Source organism: Lycium ferocissimum, chromosome 9 (assembly GCF_029784015.1).
Source record: "Lycium ferocissimum isolate CSIRO_LF1 chromosome 9, AGI_CSIRO_Lferr_CH_V1, whole genome shotgun sequence".
NCBI lineage: Eukaryota > Viridiplantae > Streptophyta > Magnoliopsida > Solanales > Solanaceae > Lycium > Lycium ferocissimum.
In genome coordinates this window covers 27,889,429-27,908,637 of record NC_081350.1, presented here as the reverse complement: position 1 = coordinate 27,908,637, position 19,209 = coordinate 27,889,429, and the positions used below count along the sequence as shown (strand labels likewise).

The window sequence follows — 19,209 nt, the reverse complement described above, 5'->3', positions numbered from 1 at the left end:
AAGTTGTGGACATGATCTCTCTATAGGGCATCTTTTCGAACAGTTCATGAGCGGCACAATAAGCATCTCGTCCTATGTTTCCACAATAAAGTTGGGAACAATTTGTGATGTGGTTCCTCTTCACAACTGTGATGCAAACACACAGACTAAATAAACAATGCAAATTTGATTGCTACGATAAACTAAAGTCAAAGCATCGAGTATATAGAATTCTACTCACTAGTCAGTTAACAACAATAAGCTCTTAGTTATTTAATATTTCATAGTTAGTCATGTCAACCGCTCGTATATCACAATCAATTATTAAGGCTCATATTAAAGAAAAAAGAATACATTACTGTCCTTGTAACAGTTTAAAGAAGGGAAAATGAAACGAAAAAAGAGACCAAAAGATATATATCCGTTAGGGTCGTAATGCAAAATTACTCAGTCACCACTTATCTAAATAATACTCAAGCCAATCTTTCATAAAATTCTATATTACTTTTTGAGTTGTTGCCTTCAATTCCGTTGGTATCTGCCTCACACTTTTGAATAGGATAAATGGCAAGAATGAGAAACTGATCCTGCTACTCCAAACTCTAAAGCGAATTCAGAAGGAAAGAAAAATATACTGAAATAGTGTATCAAAAAGATACTAAATAAAGAGAGAAAAAACAGTCGATAATCATCACTAAATCACTATGAGTTAAAAATTATTATAACAAATAAAGAACAGGGAAACCAATGCATACATGAGTTTTTCACATCACGATTAAGCAAATAGTCAAATTAAAAACAAATATGAAAAAAGCAATGCCAAAGGCTTACTGCTTGATTCCAAGAAAATCGCTACAAAAAATTCTTTAAAATCTCGACGTCACTGGCTGGTTACAAAAGCTCCTAATCCTGTCAACCTCACAGGCTGGTTCATAAAAGGGGCAAAAAACATTGCATCACTATTGCCCTCGAGCAGCGACAATGTTTATCGGGTCACAAATATAACTTTTTCTCATGAGAAGAGGTAATTTAAATCTTCCTCGCGTATTAACTCGCTTAAATACCATATAACATAATCTTAAATTAGAAATTTCAACAAATTCACCTTGCAAATTAACAAAAAGTGCTCATGAAACGAACTCACCTTTGCAACTCGAGAAAACACCACATCTCTGATATTTTCTTTTGTTTGTTGTAAAGAAGGGTTTCCATAGTCCAATATCTTGTAAAGCTCATTAAATATAACCTATACAAATGAAGAAAAAACGGTCTAATAAATTAAATAAAAATAAGCTGATGAGGTGATCAAGATATAAAATGGTAGCAAAATAGCAAATAAGGAGAATTTCAATTGGGAACAATGAAGATACCAATTCACATCAGCTTCTTCTTTTGTGGATTAGTTACCGATTAGACAATTATACAAAGAATGAAAATAAATATAAGAGATGACATGATAGACTTTCAGTAAATTAATTTGCATATTTCTTTTCATTTTTAAAAAGTTCGTAGTAGAATTTACAAAAAGAGAGAAGTGACCGCCTCATTTAGTAAAGATAAAAAGATAGCTAAGTTTCTTAATTTTTTGGGCCCCGCAGTATAGATTTCTTATCGAAGAAAAATGAGTCAAATGGAACCAACAAAAATCCCCAACAGGCAGGGCAAGATCTTTCTTGAACGTGTTATCCCCAAAATTACATGTCCATTCACTTTTCAATTAACAAACCAAACACGTATATAAAAACTCCATGAGAAGTCACAGACTTACTGGACATCAACAGTCTTGATCATATAACGACTCACTTCAAAACTGCTAATCAGTACGCATTAATTTGAATCTCTTCATTTTGTACTTTTGTTGTTCTCAGACAATATGCTAACATCGAGCAGAATATCTAAAAAATAAGAAAGTGCATACCTGGAAGCATCAAAAAGCTTCATAGAGAGCCCCTATCCATGGTGAAAGAAAGCAAATTGAATTTTCTTGAATTTTGTAACATGAACAGAAAGTCATAAGTTATCAGAATCAATTGGACTTTTAACATTCAAACTTAAACTGAAATGTCTAAAGACTTTACTTAATAGATTGAGGGAGGAAAAAATAAAAATATTTTGGAGTTGTATCTAAGCGCTCTTCGACTAAAGCAACCAAAGCAAACATATTTTTCTCAAAGTTCAACTTCCAAACGCCCATTTTCCTGTATTTAAAAAGCAAGCTATTATTTTAAAGAAGAATAACCATTCAACTTTGAAAGGCCCTTTTTCCCGTATAAAAATTAAAATAAAAAAAATAAAAAAATAAAAAGCTATTGTGTTGAAGAAGACCAACCATTCAACTTTCAAAGGCCATTTTTCTGTATGAAAAAAAAAACTACTGTCTTAAAGAAGATTAGCCATTGTACGAACCTTTCCTGTTCTTAACAGTATTTTTGACTCATATTACGCAAACATGACAAAATATTTCTACTTCTATTTCCTAAAAGAGGGTTCAATGATTAAAAAAATAAGAAAACTGCTTGCAGAGACTTGCACTATGTCATATGCATGTTATTTTGTTTTAGAATAATGTACTAACAGAACAATCGCACCAATAAGACCAACCTTTAAAGTGAATGCAAAAATCCAAAAAGCCAACAATTCCTACAACGGGGTTTTCATTTTCAGTAATGCGAGGGGGAAAAAGGTAAAATTAAGTAACATGTTCTCAAAATCAAAGCGCAATTCGTCAAACAATGCTTTATTTAGAGATTGTGCCAAAACGATATTGTTTTGTCAATATCTGATGGATTGGTATATAAATAATACTAAATCAGCAAACTCAATAATAGGTTGATAAAGAATGATACTACAAAAGCAACAAACCTAGAAAACAAAAACAAATTTCTTTCTATATTGCAAGTAAGCAAATGCAAAACTGGTAAAACAAATACCATTTGTTGTTAATCACAATAGACGAATAAAGAGTTCATCCCAGTAGACAAACAAAGAGCACAAACAGGGGGAAAATACATTGAAGAAGCAGATGAATAACCGACCCAAAATTAAATTCGTACTACCCTAAAATTAGGAAAAAGGAAGAAAGAAACCTGTACAACATATCATCACATTTGTTAAAACGTTCAATGTAGAATTGGCAATTAGAACATCGAAGCTACTTCATACGAGAAATATAAACCATATGCAGAGGAACTACCAAAACATAAACATCCAAAGCACTTCCTTATATACCCGTACTTATATATCCAATTGCCCTTTCTTGGTTCATATTCTCCTAGGCATACAAAATTTAAAATTTACATATTTTAGCTTGAATCTGTTGAGATTCATGAGTGTGCTTTCACTTTATGCGTTTGCTATTAACGTCGAAAATATATTTTGAATAATTGATAATGTTACGGTTGGCTTTCTTGGCTTCTTCTTCTTTTTATTTTTTTTTATTTTTTTATCTTTTGACATCATAGGGAGAGTGTAGAAGAGAAACAACCCAGGGTCGGATTTATGGCTAATCTCGTCACACAACCCGCCTTAGAACCCACTTGTGGAATTACACTGGGTATGTTGTTGTTGTGTTAAAAGTTCTCAACATACAATGTTTAATACTGGTTCATAATAAAAACATTATCGATGAAGATTACATAAAAATTAGGGTAAAACATAGAGAAAAAGAGATATTAACCATAAATGCAACTTTTCTTAGGGTGAAAGACTGAGAGTACATGGGCGTTCTTTGGCAAGCCTAAACTTTTTTAGTCCACGGAAGCACCGGCCACGCTCCCAAGAAATGGCCACTGTTGAGTCTGTTTCTGATTCAAAATCCGTTCTTTTTCCTGGATAGGATGGATGGTAGCATTACGGGATTTGTTATTTTACTGCTTAACAATAGCTGGTCTATTTGGGAAGACTTTGAAGAAGTTGAGACCAAACATGACTGAAAGATTGATACGGAAGAGTGGAAAATTTTAGTTGTCCTGGATATCCTTCACTTCCGAAGAAAACGATCCTCCAAGTGACTTGTTTAGCTTTTCTGTAGTTTTACAGGCTTTGGATTTTCATATTTCACTGCCCATAAGAAAAGCAACCGTTATCAGTGTAAGGGAGATGAACAGGTTCGATTAAGTAGGTTGTTATTAGAGTGACTTTTCGGCTCTGTAGAATATCAATTAATTAATAAATTAATAAATAAATTAAAAGAAGGAGAAAAAGGCAAAAATTGTGGTAAAAGATAAATAGCAATTTAGAACTTTAGAGAGTCTTAGCGTCGCGGAGTTCTTTCTTTTATATATATATATATATATATGATTATAGTCTTTGTTAATCCATCAAGCTCATGACTATATTAATTAAATTCTAATAATTAGGTGAAATGACAAGGTTTTTTAGCTGATAATCAAAATTTAACCACTATTTATGATGTAATTGTAAAGTAGCTATTCTTTAATTTGACAATTAAATTTGGATAAAAGTATCAAGCTAAAATATGGAACAAGCGCTTGTACGATCTTGAAGTTGAATGAGCTAAAACGATATGTTGGAGTTCAATAATTTGGTAGAGTTGTAAATATTCCATGATGGAGTTCAAACCTTTGTCAGTTCAAACTCCATGAATGATTCATGGATTGAAACTTTCACAATGTAAGTGTGAAAATTTGCTAGAGTTTCGAACTTCATGAACAATCCATTGAGTTCAAATAATTATCAATTCAAACTCCATGAACAATTGATGAAGATCAAACTCAAACTTTAGTTAAAAAAAAAAAAAAATTGAAGTTTTTCGGTGTTTTAATTAGGGGCATGTATGAAGACAGTAACTCAATAACTCGATAATCTAGAGTCGCATTAGAAGATCCACTAAAAAAAGCTAACGCTTCTTGCCATCGAATTTTTCATTCTTATATACACTCAAAATTTAATTTTAATCATGTCATCATAAAGTGAACACATAAACTGGAAAAAAGAAGAATAATAGAAAAATGGGGAATTCGATAATGACACGTGGCAAATGATCAACGCAGCATTACTCCTCCAGTTTTGGCATAAAAAATGCCGTTGATTAAATAATCAGCAATTTAGATTGGATTTCTGATTTGTTCCAATGCACCTCCTCAGTCCTCATCCATTAGTATTCTTCATTAGTACTAATCATGGCCATAGTTCCACCAAATTTTGGTGTAATTATCATTTTATATTAGGAAAAAGTCCTAGTGGGTCAATGAAATTAGTGGATAATTTTCAGTACCCCATTTGGTCATAAATAATATTTTAGTGATTTTTATTAAAAAAAATTGTGTAGTATTTCAATGAAAATAATAATTTTTACTCACAAACGTTAATTATTTTTCAAATAAAAGTTATGTCCAATTAACCCTACTGACTCTAATTGTGGGGTTCATCAATCATTACAAGGGTTGAGAAATTTCTTCCTCTTGATCTATCTGTCGTATTCGGGACCCTAAGTTTTAGTAGGTGTTTGACCGTGAAAACTAAATATTTTTCACTTTATTTCGTATTTTGGAGTTAGAGTTAGAGTTAGGGTTAGAGTTGAAGATGAAATTGTGTTTGGTCATAGTTTTTGTAAAGAATATCTAGTTGTTTGAATGTATTAAAAGTGAAAAAAGTGAAAATAAATTTTTAGGTGTTTTTTAAATTTTATTTGAAATTTTTATGATCAAACGTTGATTTTTAAATAAAGTGAAAATATTTTTCAGGAAAAAGTGAAATTTTTTCATGGTCAAATGGGTCCTTAATGAAATTCAATTGTCAAAATACGTGTCAATTTCAATTTTCAAAGATGTACAAGTACTACAATCAAAAAGCTAATTCTCATTCTGCAAGGTATACTTTACTGTCAAATAAAAAAAAAATGCTTAAGTATGTTTAAGTTTACTTACATTTGCTATATTTTCGGGCAAATATTAAGTTTTGGTAAATTAAGACTGCAACTATTTTAGTATTAGCAACGTTATGATGAGAGGTAAACAGGAAAATAACATCTTATATTTGGAGAAACAATTCCTGATTTTCCTTTAAGGAAAATAACGATAAATACTCTTTTATGCAAGATATTTACACCAAATCAATTAATTGATGACAAGCGTTGAAATATGTATAACCATTACTCACTGGCAGAGCCATATGCATCCAAGGGGTGTCAACAGACACTCCTTCGCCGAAAAATCACAACTGTGTAAATACGTAAAAAGAACTTTTTTAGGTATATATATTATGTGTTGAACCCCCTTAATTTCGCCGTATTTTTATTTTTTTATATTTTGATAACCCTTAGTAAAAATCCTAATTTCGCCACTGCTATCACTTAATCATCTTAGTTAATTCAACTGAGATAAATTGTATTGATTTGATATAAAGATGCGATACGAATAATAATTTACGGTCCGTTGTCGCAAAGGAGAAAAAAAAAAAACGAAAAGAGAAAGAGAAAAGTGACCCAAAAGAAGGAAAGGAAACTACAGAGCCTGTCGTGATTGTAATAATGAAAAATTTGTTCATAGTACAAAATTCAAAAATATTTCAAAAGTTCAAATAAGAATATTCGTTTTCTTTTCCCACAGTATATAAGAATATTCTAATGAGTGAAAATATTGCAGTACTTATGATAGTAATAATAATCTCTTTCCATTTAGTATGAAATGAACTGCGTATAAACATTTATTAGTTTGAAGTTTAGAAAAGATTATGATTTATTTTAAAAAACAGCTTTAGAGATGCTCTTGTTGAGTTGAACTCAAGACCTCTCACTTACTGAACGGTTGCTCTGACCAACTGAGCTATTTTCCCCACAATGCATCGCGGTTCGATTAATATTTAGTAGCTGTTTGTACCGGAACTTGAAATAATAATTTGAAATTATTGATTTAGGTAGAAGTTGATTTGAAGTTGAATTGTTTGGACATACGATTTGGATTCTTAAAAGTTATATTTTTTCTCATAAACAAGAAAATCCTACAATGTTTGAAAACTATAAAAACTTTCACAACTTTTAGTTTTTTTTTTTCTTCATGTTAAATGCATGTCCAAATACAATTTAATTTTCAAATACCCTTTTGAGCCTTTTTTTAAAATTTAAAATATCACATTTTTATGTTGAAATGCCTACTTAATCCTGTGTCGTTCCAAACGTCGTTGGGATGGATTTAGGAATGGCAAACAGGGCGGGGGCGGGCGGGACGGGGGCGGCATAGCGAAAAGCGGGCGGGCGGGGGCGGGCAAAGGATAAATAGGGTAGGGCAGGGCAAGGCGGGGCGGGTGAACTACAATTGCAATTCTAAATGGGGGAAGGGCAGGGTGGGGCGTGTCAAATTCAGGTTGAAATTTTAAATGATAATATTTTCCTTACTTGTAAGCAAGACTGAGTTTTTGAATCATCACTGAGACCCATTTAGACATAGTGTTTACTACTCCTACTATTTCACAATTAGGTTTGGTTATTCTGTTAGCTTTATAAAATTTTATATTGCTGTAAACTAATATAAAAAGTGAAATTCTAAAAATGTTAATAAATTCGCAAAGATAAACAGTTTACATAATCATGTGATATTCTACTTTTGTTAGGAGCATGTTAGTTAATGCTTCTGTTATAAAAAATAAAAAATTGATAAACCAAAGTCATGACATCTAATTACATGACAGCAGTTTAAATTACCAAAGAAAAAATAATTACATGACAGCGGATATAAAATTAGTCTTACATCAATTCCAACAAAGGATGAACCTTATTTAAGCATGACTAAATCAATAAATATACCAGTAAATAAACTAAACAGGCTCTCCATATATGTGCTTCTACACAAACTAACAAATTATTCATATTTTGTTTAATTTCTTTATGTATAATTCTAAATAACAAATCACACAAAATACAAATAAAATCGAGGACTAAAATATTAAATAAAATATTGTAAAGTAAAAATAAAGTGAAAAAATGAACAAAGATATAAACGGGGCAGGGCGGGGATTAGCGGGGCAGAGCAAGGTAGGGCAATTTTTTTGGAAAAAAAAAAAAATAAGAGACAAGGCAGGGTGAATCAAAATCTTAACAGGGCAAGGCTTGCCCCGCCCTATTGCCATCCCAAAAATAAAAAATAATTAAAAGAACGGCCACGGTTATCAAAATTGGCCATGAAATTCATATTCGTTGAACCTTACTGTATCCTGTCTCAATTTATGTGATACACTTTTCTTTTTTGTATGAATAAAAAAGAATTATACATTTTTTATAGTTAGAAATAATTTAACTTAATCTTACCATTTCTTTTTAATGAAATGATTTAGAGCGCGTAAGTATCATAGGTTGTTTTAGGCCTTGAAAAGTTTAAAAGTGTTTATTTCTTTCTTATACTCTGCTTCTAGTCACTATATCAGATAAATTGGGACCGAAAGAGTAAGTAAAATAGTGAACTCTATTGCACTAATTTGGAAAAACAAACGAGTACATTCTGAGAGTTGTAATACAGCTAGCGTTCACATACAGATGAAACACGTAAATAGCAGGCGGTTGGGTTTACGTTTGAAATTTTGCTTTTCTGTTGAATTAGTGATTCTTTTGGCTAGTTTCTTAAGGAATCAACTTTGACTCCAAAGATATGTCGTTTATTCCACATTACCCCCTGAATTCATGCCTACATGTGTTTTGGCTGAATTTATGCTTTTCACATGTCTAATGCTCAACGTGCTCTAAATTTTTATAAGACAAAATTTATGTGTATAAATATAATGTATGTGTATTAGGCATCCGGTACTGATCAAAATTTACTAGCTCGACTAATAAGATTTTATATCATGTAGACCTACTAAGTGGTGTAACTCCCTATCAAAAAAATGTCCGTTCACAAGGTTCAATATGGAGCCTTTGGTTAATTATAGAGGGATCCTCATTAGCCACCATACATCCCCATAAGTTGGAACAGAACGATGGAAATATACTACACTGATGTTAGACAATAAGTAATAAGTATAAAATTTGGACTAACAAGGCAAAGAGATATAAAAACTTGGATAGCGTTAGTTGTTAGTTGTTACTTAAATCTTATTGGATGAATGGTCACGACACATAGTAGGCGTTTGGCCATGAATTTTGCCCGTTTGGATATGAGTTTGAAATAAGTTTATTTTTAAAATATAAAATTTACATTTATATTTTGAAAAAAAAGATGTTGGTAGATATTTTTAACAATTACGCTTAAAAAATCGTTTACCAATCTCTTAAAATATTTATGTCTACCAACCTTTTAGTTTTGTAAAAAAAGATCCATAGTTTAATTTTATTTATTGAACTAAAATTTGATCAATTGATGTTGTATTTTTAGAAAGGTCTTCTAGTATTAATTTTGAGTTGTTATGAATTAGCGTATTAATTTTGTTATGAACTATAACTTTTTTTTGGTAAGATTGTATAAGAATTAAGAATGTTTTGATAGTTTTAAAACGAAGTTTTTATGTCTATAAAAATACTTAAACCCGTCAAAATATCAATTCGTATCAAAACGTAATTTGAATCATTTGAGTTTTGTTGTCATAGTTTTGTTTTGTTTTGTTTTTGGAAGTATATATGGTGAGCTGGAGGTTAACTGGCACAAACATTCCTAAATATACAAATATGACAATAGGTAAGCTAAACAAATAAAACTCTTTACGTATTTTGCTTTTCGGCCAAACGCGTACTTAATATCCTTTTCTTTTTCTTTTGGCCGAGTACTTCCTCATTTGAAATTCGAAATTTGCCCAGGGGTAGGTATAGTAATTATCCGAAACAAGGTGGATAATGTTGGTAACAAAATTGAACAGAGCATGTAATAGTTCAACGCTGTCTGCATGAAAACACCCGTTACGGTGGGCCATGAGAATAACGATGAACCAGGTAATAATCGCCTACAGCTGACGACTACCCTAATAACCTGTTCAACCGATCATTGGTCAAAATATTGAATGAAAAAAAACAACCAAAATTATGGACAATTGACGCAGGAAAGAGAAACTTTGGCCTGTTTTCCCCTTAAGAGGTCGTGTTGGTATGCTGGATAAGCATAAATAATTTTGGTATAAAAATTTAGTATTGTCTTATTTCTCCTTTAGTTACTATAATGAAATAATAGTTATATCAAAATTAGAAACATTATAAGGATAAGTTATCCCTACCATATGATGAAATAATAGTATCAAGATTAGTTATCTTTAAATATAGTAATGAAGATGACAAAAATACCCATAAGGTCGTCCGTCAAAACCTTTTTCTGCTAGATAAGATGGAAGGTATTTTTGTAAACAGATAGCTCCTTTTTAAAATTATGCAATACAAATTATTTTTAATATAACAAACCAAACAGTTAATAAAAAATAATAGCGGATAATTCATCCCAACATGGCTTGTCTACGGATCAAACAACCCCAAAGATTAGTGTTTAAAGTTTGGATGTATCATGTTTTTCCAGAAAGGTCCATTTTAATTTTGGCAAATGCAATATTTTGGCCTTCAAGAACAGATTTGTAACAAAATACTTTTGGTGATAAAAGTAAATTTTTTAGAGAACAAACACTATTTACTTACGTTTTTATTTTCAACTTTTTTCTAAAGAAACTACTTTATTCAAAAAAGCTTCCAAATGCCAACTCTTCTGATAGCCACCAAATTAAGCTTCATTAAATAATGGAAAATATCAAAAAACAAATTAATATTTCTATTTTGCGGGCAGGAGGTTTAAAGATATAGTAACAACTAAGAAAAATAATATTTTTAGTTATTAAATTATTTATGTTGGATCTTTGAGATGGAAAATTGACCAACCAGATTTTATTAATTTATGTAGAGGGCGAGGCAATAGGTCCTGTGCAGCTTTAACTAACTCTACTCCTCTACACGCCTATCCTTTAGTTTAGTGGGCCTGGTCTTCCAGTCTTCTATTAGTCCATAAGTATCAAAATAAAGATCAAGAATTTTGTAGCTTTTATATTTTGATATTTTGATATTATCGTAAAAAACTTTAATTTTGAGATAGTTAAATTCGTTAGAAACGATTAACTTGAGATTTATCTTATACCTTCAATGTTGTTAACACTTTTACTACTTCTATTAACAAGGGTATGTTTAATTAGGTGATAAAAGATATTTATGCTGGAATTATAATGCATACTTGAATTTATAATTCTTGGATTATTACTCATTAGTACTACTTTTGATTGTATATAATCTAAGTCATTTTCCTTATTTCATCCACATTTTAGCTAATTGTTGGAGTGGTATTTCTATTACATGTGGCCAATTATTTCAATACAAAGTTATACCGCTGTTTCTTATAGTGAAAATGGAAGTAAAAAGTGCAAGTAAATGAATAATACTCGGTACCCAAACGAGTAAGAAAGAATGAAGACCGGTTGTAAAGATAGTGAAAATATCCCTTTCGCACAGGAAACAAATCACCTGTACCGCGTATCAAGCGTTCTCAGACCGACCCCCTATATTCCCGTAAATTACTTTTTTAACCCCACAAATTCCGGTCTTAACGAAAAAAGCCCCCCATAAATTCCATTTTCTCTCTCTCTACCCCACGAAATATACTCTTTTCTTTCTTCCACACTGTCCTTAAGCAAGAAAATCAACAGTAAAAAGCTTCCATTATCAACATCTGCAACACACTACTATCAAATGCACATACTATTTTCTGTCTACTTTGGTTAGTAGTAACTACATAGCAGAGTAGATAAGGTAAAAATTACATAAATCTCACTTTTTTTTTTTTTTTTTGAAATTTTCAAGAACCCCATAAATGGAAACCCATTCATCCAGATCTCTTTATTTTATTTTATTTTTTACTAAATTTTCATATATACACATTTTTGACCCCCTATTGTGTATGTAGATATAAGGGCCTTTGTGTTTTTTGTGATGCAGACCAAAAAAAAAAAAATGCTTAGCCGGCTGCTGTAAGCTGAAAAAAAATATCTTTTTTAGTTTTTTTTTTTTTTTTTTTTTTGAAAGATACAAAAAAGTTTGAATCTTTCTTAGCTGATGTTATCTTTTTATCAAAATTTTGAGGTTGGTAAATACTAACTACTCATTCTTTTTTTCTTTTTTTTTTTTGGTAAAGGGTGACAGAAGAAAGAGGGAGGAAAATGGGGTTGGGTTAGTTTGTCTTACGTAATAGATATTTTTAATGATTTAATTTACAACCCATTTAATTTAGTTGGACAATGGAAGAATAAGTCTAAACTTTTGAGGGGACCCCATGAAAGCTTTGTTACAGTTGTACTAATTTGTAGTGTGTATTTATATTTTAATTGGTATTATGTTTTGAATGTTTCTTACACGCCTTTAGTAGGCCAATTCTCTTGTAAATATAAACAATGTTTTCTATATCTTTATATTAATTGTCTTATAAGTATCTGCTCATTTAGATGTATATAGGGAAGATTTGTATGTGAAGAGAAGGATTTGGATGTGTACTTAAACCTGCATTTTTGCAATTCTACCTTGGTTTCTGGGAAAGCTTTTTTGGTTTTCTTGATTCTTAGTTGTTGATGTGTCTCATCAAGATTTAGGTGATTTTTCTTTTCTGTTTTTTTTTTGGTTATATTTTGAACTGTTTTGATGCTTTTCACACAAAATGATCAAGTGTTTTTTGCTAAAAAAGGTGACCCTTTAATGCCTTTTAGCTAATAAAGAGTGAGGATTAGCTTTGGAGAAAGAGAAAGGGGGGTTTTTGGTCATGCTTTTGTTTACTATTTTTTTCCCCTTTTTTTATGCTGGGATTTTCATTTTCCTGTTTCAAAAGAAGTTGAAATATTTGAAATCTAGAGCTTGTATATCAATTGCACTATTGTTTGTAATTTTTTGATGTCTCAACTTAGAGTTAACTAATTTGCTGGTGACTTGTTTGACCTTGTGCAGATTCAGGTTTTGTTAGTCATCAAGTGATCATTTAGCACAATTTTTAGGAATATGACTTCAAGATCCTTTAAAGCTTCTGATTCCCAACAGGGTAAGGCTTCTGGTGTTACTTTTGCAAGGAGGACCTCGTCGGGTCGGTATGTGAACTTATCAAGGGAATCACTGGATAGTGAGTTTAGTGGCGTTGAATTTGCAAACTACACAGTGCATATCCCTCCAACCCCTGATAATCAACCTATGGATCCTTCAATTTCTCAGAGGGTTGAAGAGCAGTACGTGTCGAGTTCCTTGTTTACCGGTGGTTATAACAGTGTGACTCGTGCTCACTTGATGGATAAGGTAATTGAATCAGAAACTAACCATCCTCAGATGGCTGGTGCTAAAGGTTCTTCTTGTGCTATACCAGGTTGTGATGGGAAAGTCATGAGTGATGAAAGGGGTGAAGATATTCTTCCTTGTGAGTGTGATTTTAAAATTTGCCGGGATTGTTACGTTGATGCTGTCAAAACTGGTGATGGGATATGTCCTGGTTGTAAAGAGCCTTACAAAAGCACTGATTTAGCTGAGAATGCTGTTGATCCTTCTGGACGACCTCTGACTTTACCTTCAAACGTTAGCATGTCTAAAATGGAAAGGAGGTTGTCATTGATGCGATCGGGTAATAAGTCAGCGATAATAAGAAGCCACTCGGGGTTGATGAGGAGTCAAACAGGGGATTTTGATCATAATAAATGGTTATTTGAGACAAAAGGAACGTATGGCTATGGAAATGCTATATGGCCAAAGGATGAGGGGTTTGGAAATGACAAAGACGATAATGCTGGTGAGCCTTCTGAACTTCTGAACAAGCCTTGGAGGCCTCTTACACGTAAGCTGAAGATACCCGCTGCAGTTATCAGCCCATACCGGTAATTTCTCGTCCCTAACAGTTTTTATTGCCATCTTTCTTCTCTGTTTCTTTGAATTAAAGAATAAAATTTGGTGAAATCACCCACGTCCAAGTGGCTAGGAAACTTACAAATTAGTTTTAACACGAATGCTTCCTTCTAATCAAAGAAAGATGCTAAAACAGTCATAATAATTTTTCTTTACTGTAAGTTCCTGTTATATGTTGATTTCCTCTAAAAACATGTGTGAGACTTCATCTTTTATCTTGTAAGACTACATTGCAAACTTAGCTTCTTGAGTATGCCATATTTAAGAGACGAGTTAAATCTAGCTTTTTGGGCGGATACCATTGGATAGTCCTGTGCTTTAGACATTGGTCAGTTGCTTAATGCCTACTGTGCTTTATTGGTAGTACTATGTTTTGTTATATCTGGTACTCTTGTGCATAAGGTTCCCTGTTGTTCATATGTTCTTATCTTGAAATAATAACAATTTTGGGTGTCGGGGTAGTGTTTATCTTATATATTGCTTTTCCTCAACCTATTTGAGAGCTGTATTGACACAACTCCATGTATACAGGCTGTTGATTCTTATTCGTGTTGTTGTTCTTGGACTATTTCTTCAATGGAGAATTACCCATCCAAACGATGACGCTATATGGTTATGGTATATGTCCATAATCTGTGAGATTTGGTTTGCAATCTCTTGGCTGCTTGACCAGCTTCCAAAGTTATGCCCCGTTAACCGTGCTACCGATCTTAATGTTTTGAAAGAAAAATTTGAAACCCCAACTCCTACCAATCCCACAGGAAAATCTGATCTTCCAGGTATAGACATATTTGTCTCTACTGCGGATCCCGAGAAAGAGCCACCACTAGTCACTGCAAACACGATACTGTCTATCCTTGCGGCTGATTACCCTGTCGAAAAGCTTTCGTGCTATATTTCTGATGATGGAGGTGCTCTTCTGACATTTGAAGCAATGGCAGAAGCTGCAAGTTTTTCCAACACTTGGGTGCCTTTTTGTCGTAAACATGATATCGAACCAAGGAACCCAGAAACCTACTTCAGCTTGAAGAGAGACCCGTACAAGAACAAAGTACGTCAAGATTTTGTGAAGGACCGCAGACGGGTGAAGCGTGAATATGATGAATTTAAGGTTCGAATCAATAGCCTTCCTGATTCAATTCGTCGGCGTTCTGATGCATATAATGCTCGAGAAGAAATCAAGGCTATGAAGCTTCAGCGAGAGGCAGCTGGGGATGAGCTTTTGGAACCCATCAAGATAACAAAGGCCACTTGGATGGCAGATGGAACCCACTGGCCTGGTACATGGATGGCTTCTGCTCCCGAGCACACTAGGGGTGATCATGCAGGAATCTTACAGGTATTGATTCTTCATATTAATGATGTCTAGTTGTTTGTTGCTTCCATCGTTATTCACTAATCAAGGAATAATGTTTGATGCATATGATCACTCATGCTGAATCCACTCCTTTTTGTTCCTCCCTCCAAGGATGAGGAAAAAGAGAAAAGAAACTTATTGCAGTAGTTTTTTTCTTCTCCCTGATTATCATTAACTCTGTCTTTAGGCGCGTATTTTACTTGTATATTTCTCAAACCTGTTTTGAAAAACGCTCTTCTTGAGCCGAGGATCTATCGGAAACAACCTCTCTATCCCGCAAAGGTAGGGGTAAGGTCTGCCTACACCCCACCCTCCCCAGACCCCACTTGTTGGATCATACTGGGTATGTTGTTGTTCTTTAGAGGCTTATCATTTTGCGCCAACTGTACGTTTATTTTGCTATTTTATACACTTGGTCAGCTGAAAATGACTTGTATGTTAGATTCTTGAAGTAATCAATTTGGTTTAACTTTGTTGGTTTTACTTTTCTTTTTGTTGGGTACAGGTTATGTTAAAACCTCCAAGTGATGAACCCTTACATGGAAACTCTGCTGATGACCGTCTAATTGATTTAACAGAAGTTGATATTCGGCTCCCCTTGCTGGTGTATGTCTCTCGTGAGAAGCGTCCTGGCTATGATCATAACAAAAAGGCTGGAGCCATGAATGCCTTGGTCCGAGCTTCGGCCATCATGTCTAATGGCCCCTTTATTCTCAACCTTGATTGTGATCACTACATCTACAACTCGCAGGCTATTAGGGAGGGAATGTGTTTTATGATGGACCGTGGTGGGGATAGAATCTGTTATGTTCAGTTTCCTCAACGTTTTGAGGGAATTGATCCTTCTGACCGTTATGCTAATCACAACACTGTTTTCTTTGATGTCAACATGCGTGCCCTTGATGGCCTTCAAGGTCCAATGTATGTGGGGACTGGTTGCCTCTTCCGCAGGACTGCTCTTTATGGTTTTGACCCACCACGAACCAAGGAACACCACCCTGGTTGCTGCAGCTGTTGTTTTGGTCAGCGCAAGAGTAAGGCCACCGTGTCTTCTGTCGATAATGACAACAGGGCACTTAGAATGGCGGATTTTGATGACGAGGAGATGAATCTTGCTGCCTTTCCTAAAAGGTTTGGTAACTCAAGTTTCCTCATTGATTCCATTCCAGTCGCAGAATTCCAAGGTAGACCACTTGCTGATCATCCTGCAGTAAAGAATGGACGACCACCTGGTGCTCTAACTATCCCAAGGGAACTTCTTGATGCCTCCACTGTTGCTGAAGCGATCAGTGTCATTTCATGTTGGTATGAGGACAAAACTGAATGGGGCAATAGAGTTGGATGGATTTATGGGTCTGTTACTGAAGACGTGGTGACGGGGTATAGGATGCATAATAGGGGTTGGAGATCTATTTACTGTGTGACAAAGAGAGATGCATTCCGTGGCACTGCACCAATCAATCTCACTGACAGGCTTCACCAAGTGCTTCGATGGGCCACTGGTTCTGTTGAAATCTTCTTCTCTCGCAACAACGCTTTTTTGGCTAGTCCCAGGATGAAAATTTTGCAACGGATTGCCTACCTCAATGTCGGTATCTACCCTTTCACCTCGATATTCCTAATTGTTTACTGCTTCCTCCCAGCACTTTCACTATTCTCTGGTCAGTTCATCGTCCAGTCCCTGAATGTCACCTTCCTCACATATCTCCTTGCGATCACATTGACTCTCTGCGCGCTCGCGGTTCTCGAGATCAAGTGGTCCGGGATTGCTTTGGAAGAGTGGTGGCGTAATGAGCAATTTTGGTTAATTGGGGGCACAAGTGCCCATCTTGCTGCTGTGCTTCAAGGGCTGCTAAAAGTGGTTGCTGGCATTGAGATTTCATTTACACTGACATCAAAATCTGCAGCTGATGATGATGATGAATTTGCTGATCTCTATATCATCAAATGGACTTCCCTTTTTATCCCACCTATTGTGATCATGATGACTAACTTGATCGCGATAGCTGTTGGTGTAAGCCGGACAATATATAGCACGATACCACAATGGAGCCGGTTGCTAGGAGGGGTTTTCTTCAGTTTTTGGGTGCTAGCTCATCTCTATCCTTTTGCAAAGGGATTGATGGGAAGGCGCGGAAGGACACCGACAATTGTATTTGTCTGGTCAGGACTTATCGCCATTACCATTTCGCTTCTGTGGGTTGCCATCAACCCCCCTGCTGGTGCTACTGAAATTGGAGGGTCATTCCAGTTCCCTTGATTTTTCCTAACAGGCATAGGCCAAATTAGCTCCTGCACATTCCATTCAGATTATTCTTTAGTTTCATCATCTTCCTTTTCTTCCCTCTCTGTAACAAAATGTGGACACAAGGGCCTTGAATATTATGTGGATTTTTGCCATCACTATTGTCCTTGAATTTTTGTTTATGATTCAATGTTCATAGGAAAGGGCAAAACATACAATACGTTTTTTGTAATCAAAGCCTCAAAAATAGATATATGAAAGTCAGATTCCTTTGATATTATCTTTGCACCATTCTTACTTTTGAGGTTTTTGGCTTTGCCGTGACATTTTTTTTTATTTTTATTTTAAGAAACTTCAGACATTTGTCAAACAAATGAACTCTAAAATTGTTTCAACCTAAAATTTGGCGCATATTGCACACAATTTGAAGAAGTCTTGTTGCATGTGCTTACATAAGAAATATGATAATGCAGCTCGTTTTCTGTTTTCAAACCAACTCCATGACTTCTTCAAAGCAGATTAGCAAAGTGGAGGGGCTCATGCACTTTAAGGAAGGGAATCTGAAGTGATATCCTCCTATTCCAATTAAATCAATTATTATAACAATGAAAAGGGGCAAATACATTATCTCAGCTTGGTGCAAACAAGACGAGGTCCAAAACAGTGAAGAGTTACTCGTTACATGTTATGTGAAAGGCAGCATGTATCTGGTGGAATAATTGAGCCGTGCGGATCCTGTATGGAGCCACCCTTGTCCAAAGGGTGTCAATTCGCTAGAAAATTACAGTGTAGATGGTAAAAACATTTAGATATATACATTATATGTTGAATTTCCATGACTTTTTTCGTGTACTTATTTATATTTTGACCTCAATGAAAATTCTGGCTCTATCACTAGACACCACCATTATTCCAAAAGAAAAAAAAAGTTCGAACACGTTAAATCTTTTTAAGTGCATCTTTTACCTCTTCAAATGGATGAAGTAGGTTTAGGTTGTTGAACAAAACAACTACTAATCAGCTCAGGACGACGTTCTCCTATTTATTAGTTTTATATATTTACCTATGGACAGTTTCTGAACCTTCCATTCTCAAAAGTTGTGAGAACTCACCAAACTTTGGTTGAAAGAGTAAACCTTGGAGTAGCCAACACAAACATGTTTTGGTCAAACATATGAACAAGTTTACTGAATCAATTAGGTGTAAATTTAATATGTTAGTTGCTGATACTTTCATAAAGACGTAGTCCACTTGTCACCTAAGCCATTAGATTTGAGGGCTAAAACATGGTCACATTGGTTTTGTAAAAAATTAGTATCAGTTTTTGGATTGCTTGTTAATATTTAGCCACCATTTGAAATGTTATTGAGAAATAATCATTTTTCAGGCGGAAATAACATTTAAACCAAAGTACTCCAAGCTAAAATACGGAACTACTCTTTGACAAGTGAAACTCTAGCACAAGATGTTGGAGTTCGAAATATTCATGAAGTTTCAAATGTGCAGTTCATACTAAAAAAATCAATGTGAAGCTATTACTAAAGGACCCAAAATCTATTGTCAAGGATACTTAACCTAACACATGGATTTAATTGACTAGAGCTAAGTGTTAAAATGTTGTTCATACCATCAATGATGAAGTCAGGAATTTCGTTAATACTATTCAAGGTAAAGAAGTATTGACCTACATACACAATATAATGAATCGCCGAAAGGAATCTTTGGCATAGGCGGCTTCCAATTATTGAATTATTGATGGAGGATACATGGTAGCTACATAATAAAAAGAGGAAT

The 19,209-nt window shown here is 34.1% G+C and overlaps 1 protein-coding gene across 2 annotated transcripts; it reads left to right on the top strand.

Annotated features, from left to right (window-relative positions):
- The first annotated feature begins 11,505 nt into the window (after window positions 1-11,505).
- Window positions 11,506-17,690, top strand: LOC132030125 (cellulose synthase-like protein D3). Of its 2 annotated transcripts, none has more exons than XM_059419621.1 (4): window positions 11,506-11,695; window positions 12,878-13,785; window positions 14,345-15,152; window positions 15,676-17,690. In XM_059419621.1, exons 2-4 carry the CDS (start codon window positions 12,929-12,931, stop codon window positions 17,428-17,430), a joined length of 3,420 nt encoding a protein of 1,139 aa, XP_059275604.1. In that variant the 5' UTR covers window positions 11,506-11,695; window positions 12,878-12,928; the 3' UTR covers window positions 17,431-17,690. The 2 variants fall into 2 exon arrangements, with proteins under 2 accessions (XP_059275604.1, XP_059275605.1); XM_059419622.1 differs by lacking the exon at window positions 11,506-11,695 and adding an exon at window positions 12,372-12,528.
- The last annotated feature ends 1,519 nt before the right edge of the window (window positions 17,691-19,209 follow it).

Excerpts from the sequence above, each read along its gene's own strand:
- LOC132030125 (XM_059419621.1), top strand. The coding sequence starts at position 12,929 with ATGACTTCAAGATCCTTTAAAGCTTCTGATTCCCAACAGGGTAAGGCT. Across the intron at positions 13,786-14,344 it reads GCAGTTATCAGCCCATACCG|GCTGTTGATTCTTATTCGTG; the intron begins GTAATTTCTCGT and ends CCATGTATACAG. Across the intron at positions 15,153-15,675 it reads ATCATGCAGGAATCTTACAG|GTTATGTTAAAACCTCCAAG; the intron begins GTATTGATTCTT and ends TGTTGGGTACAG.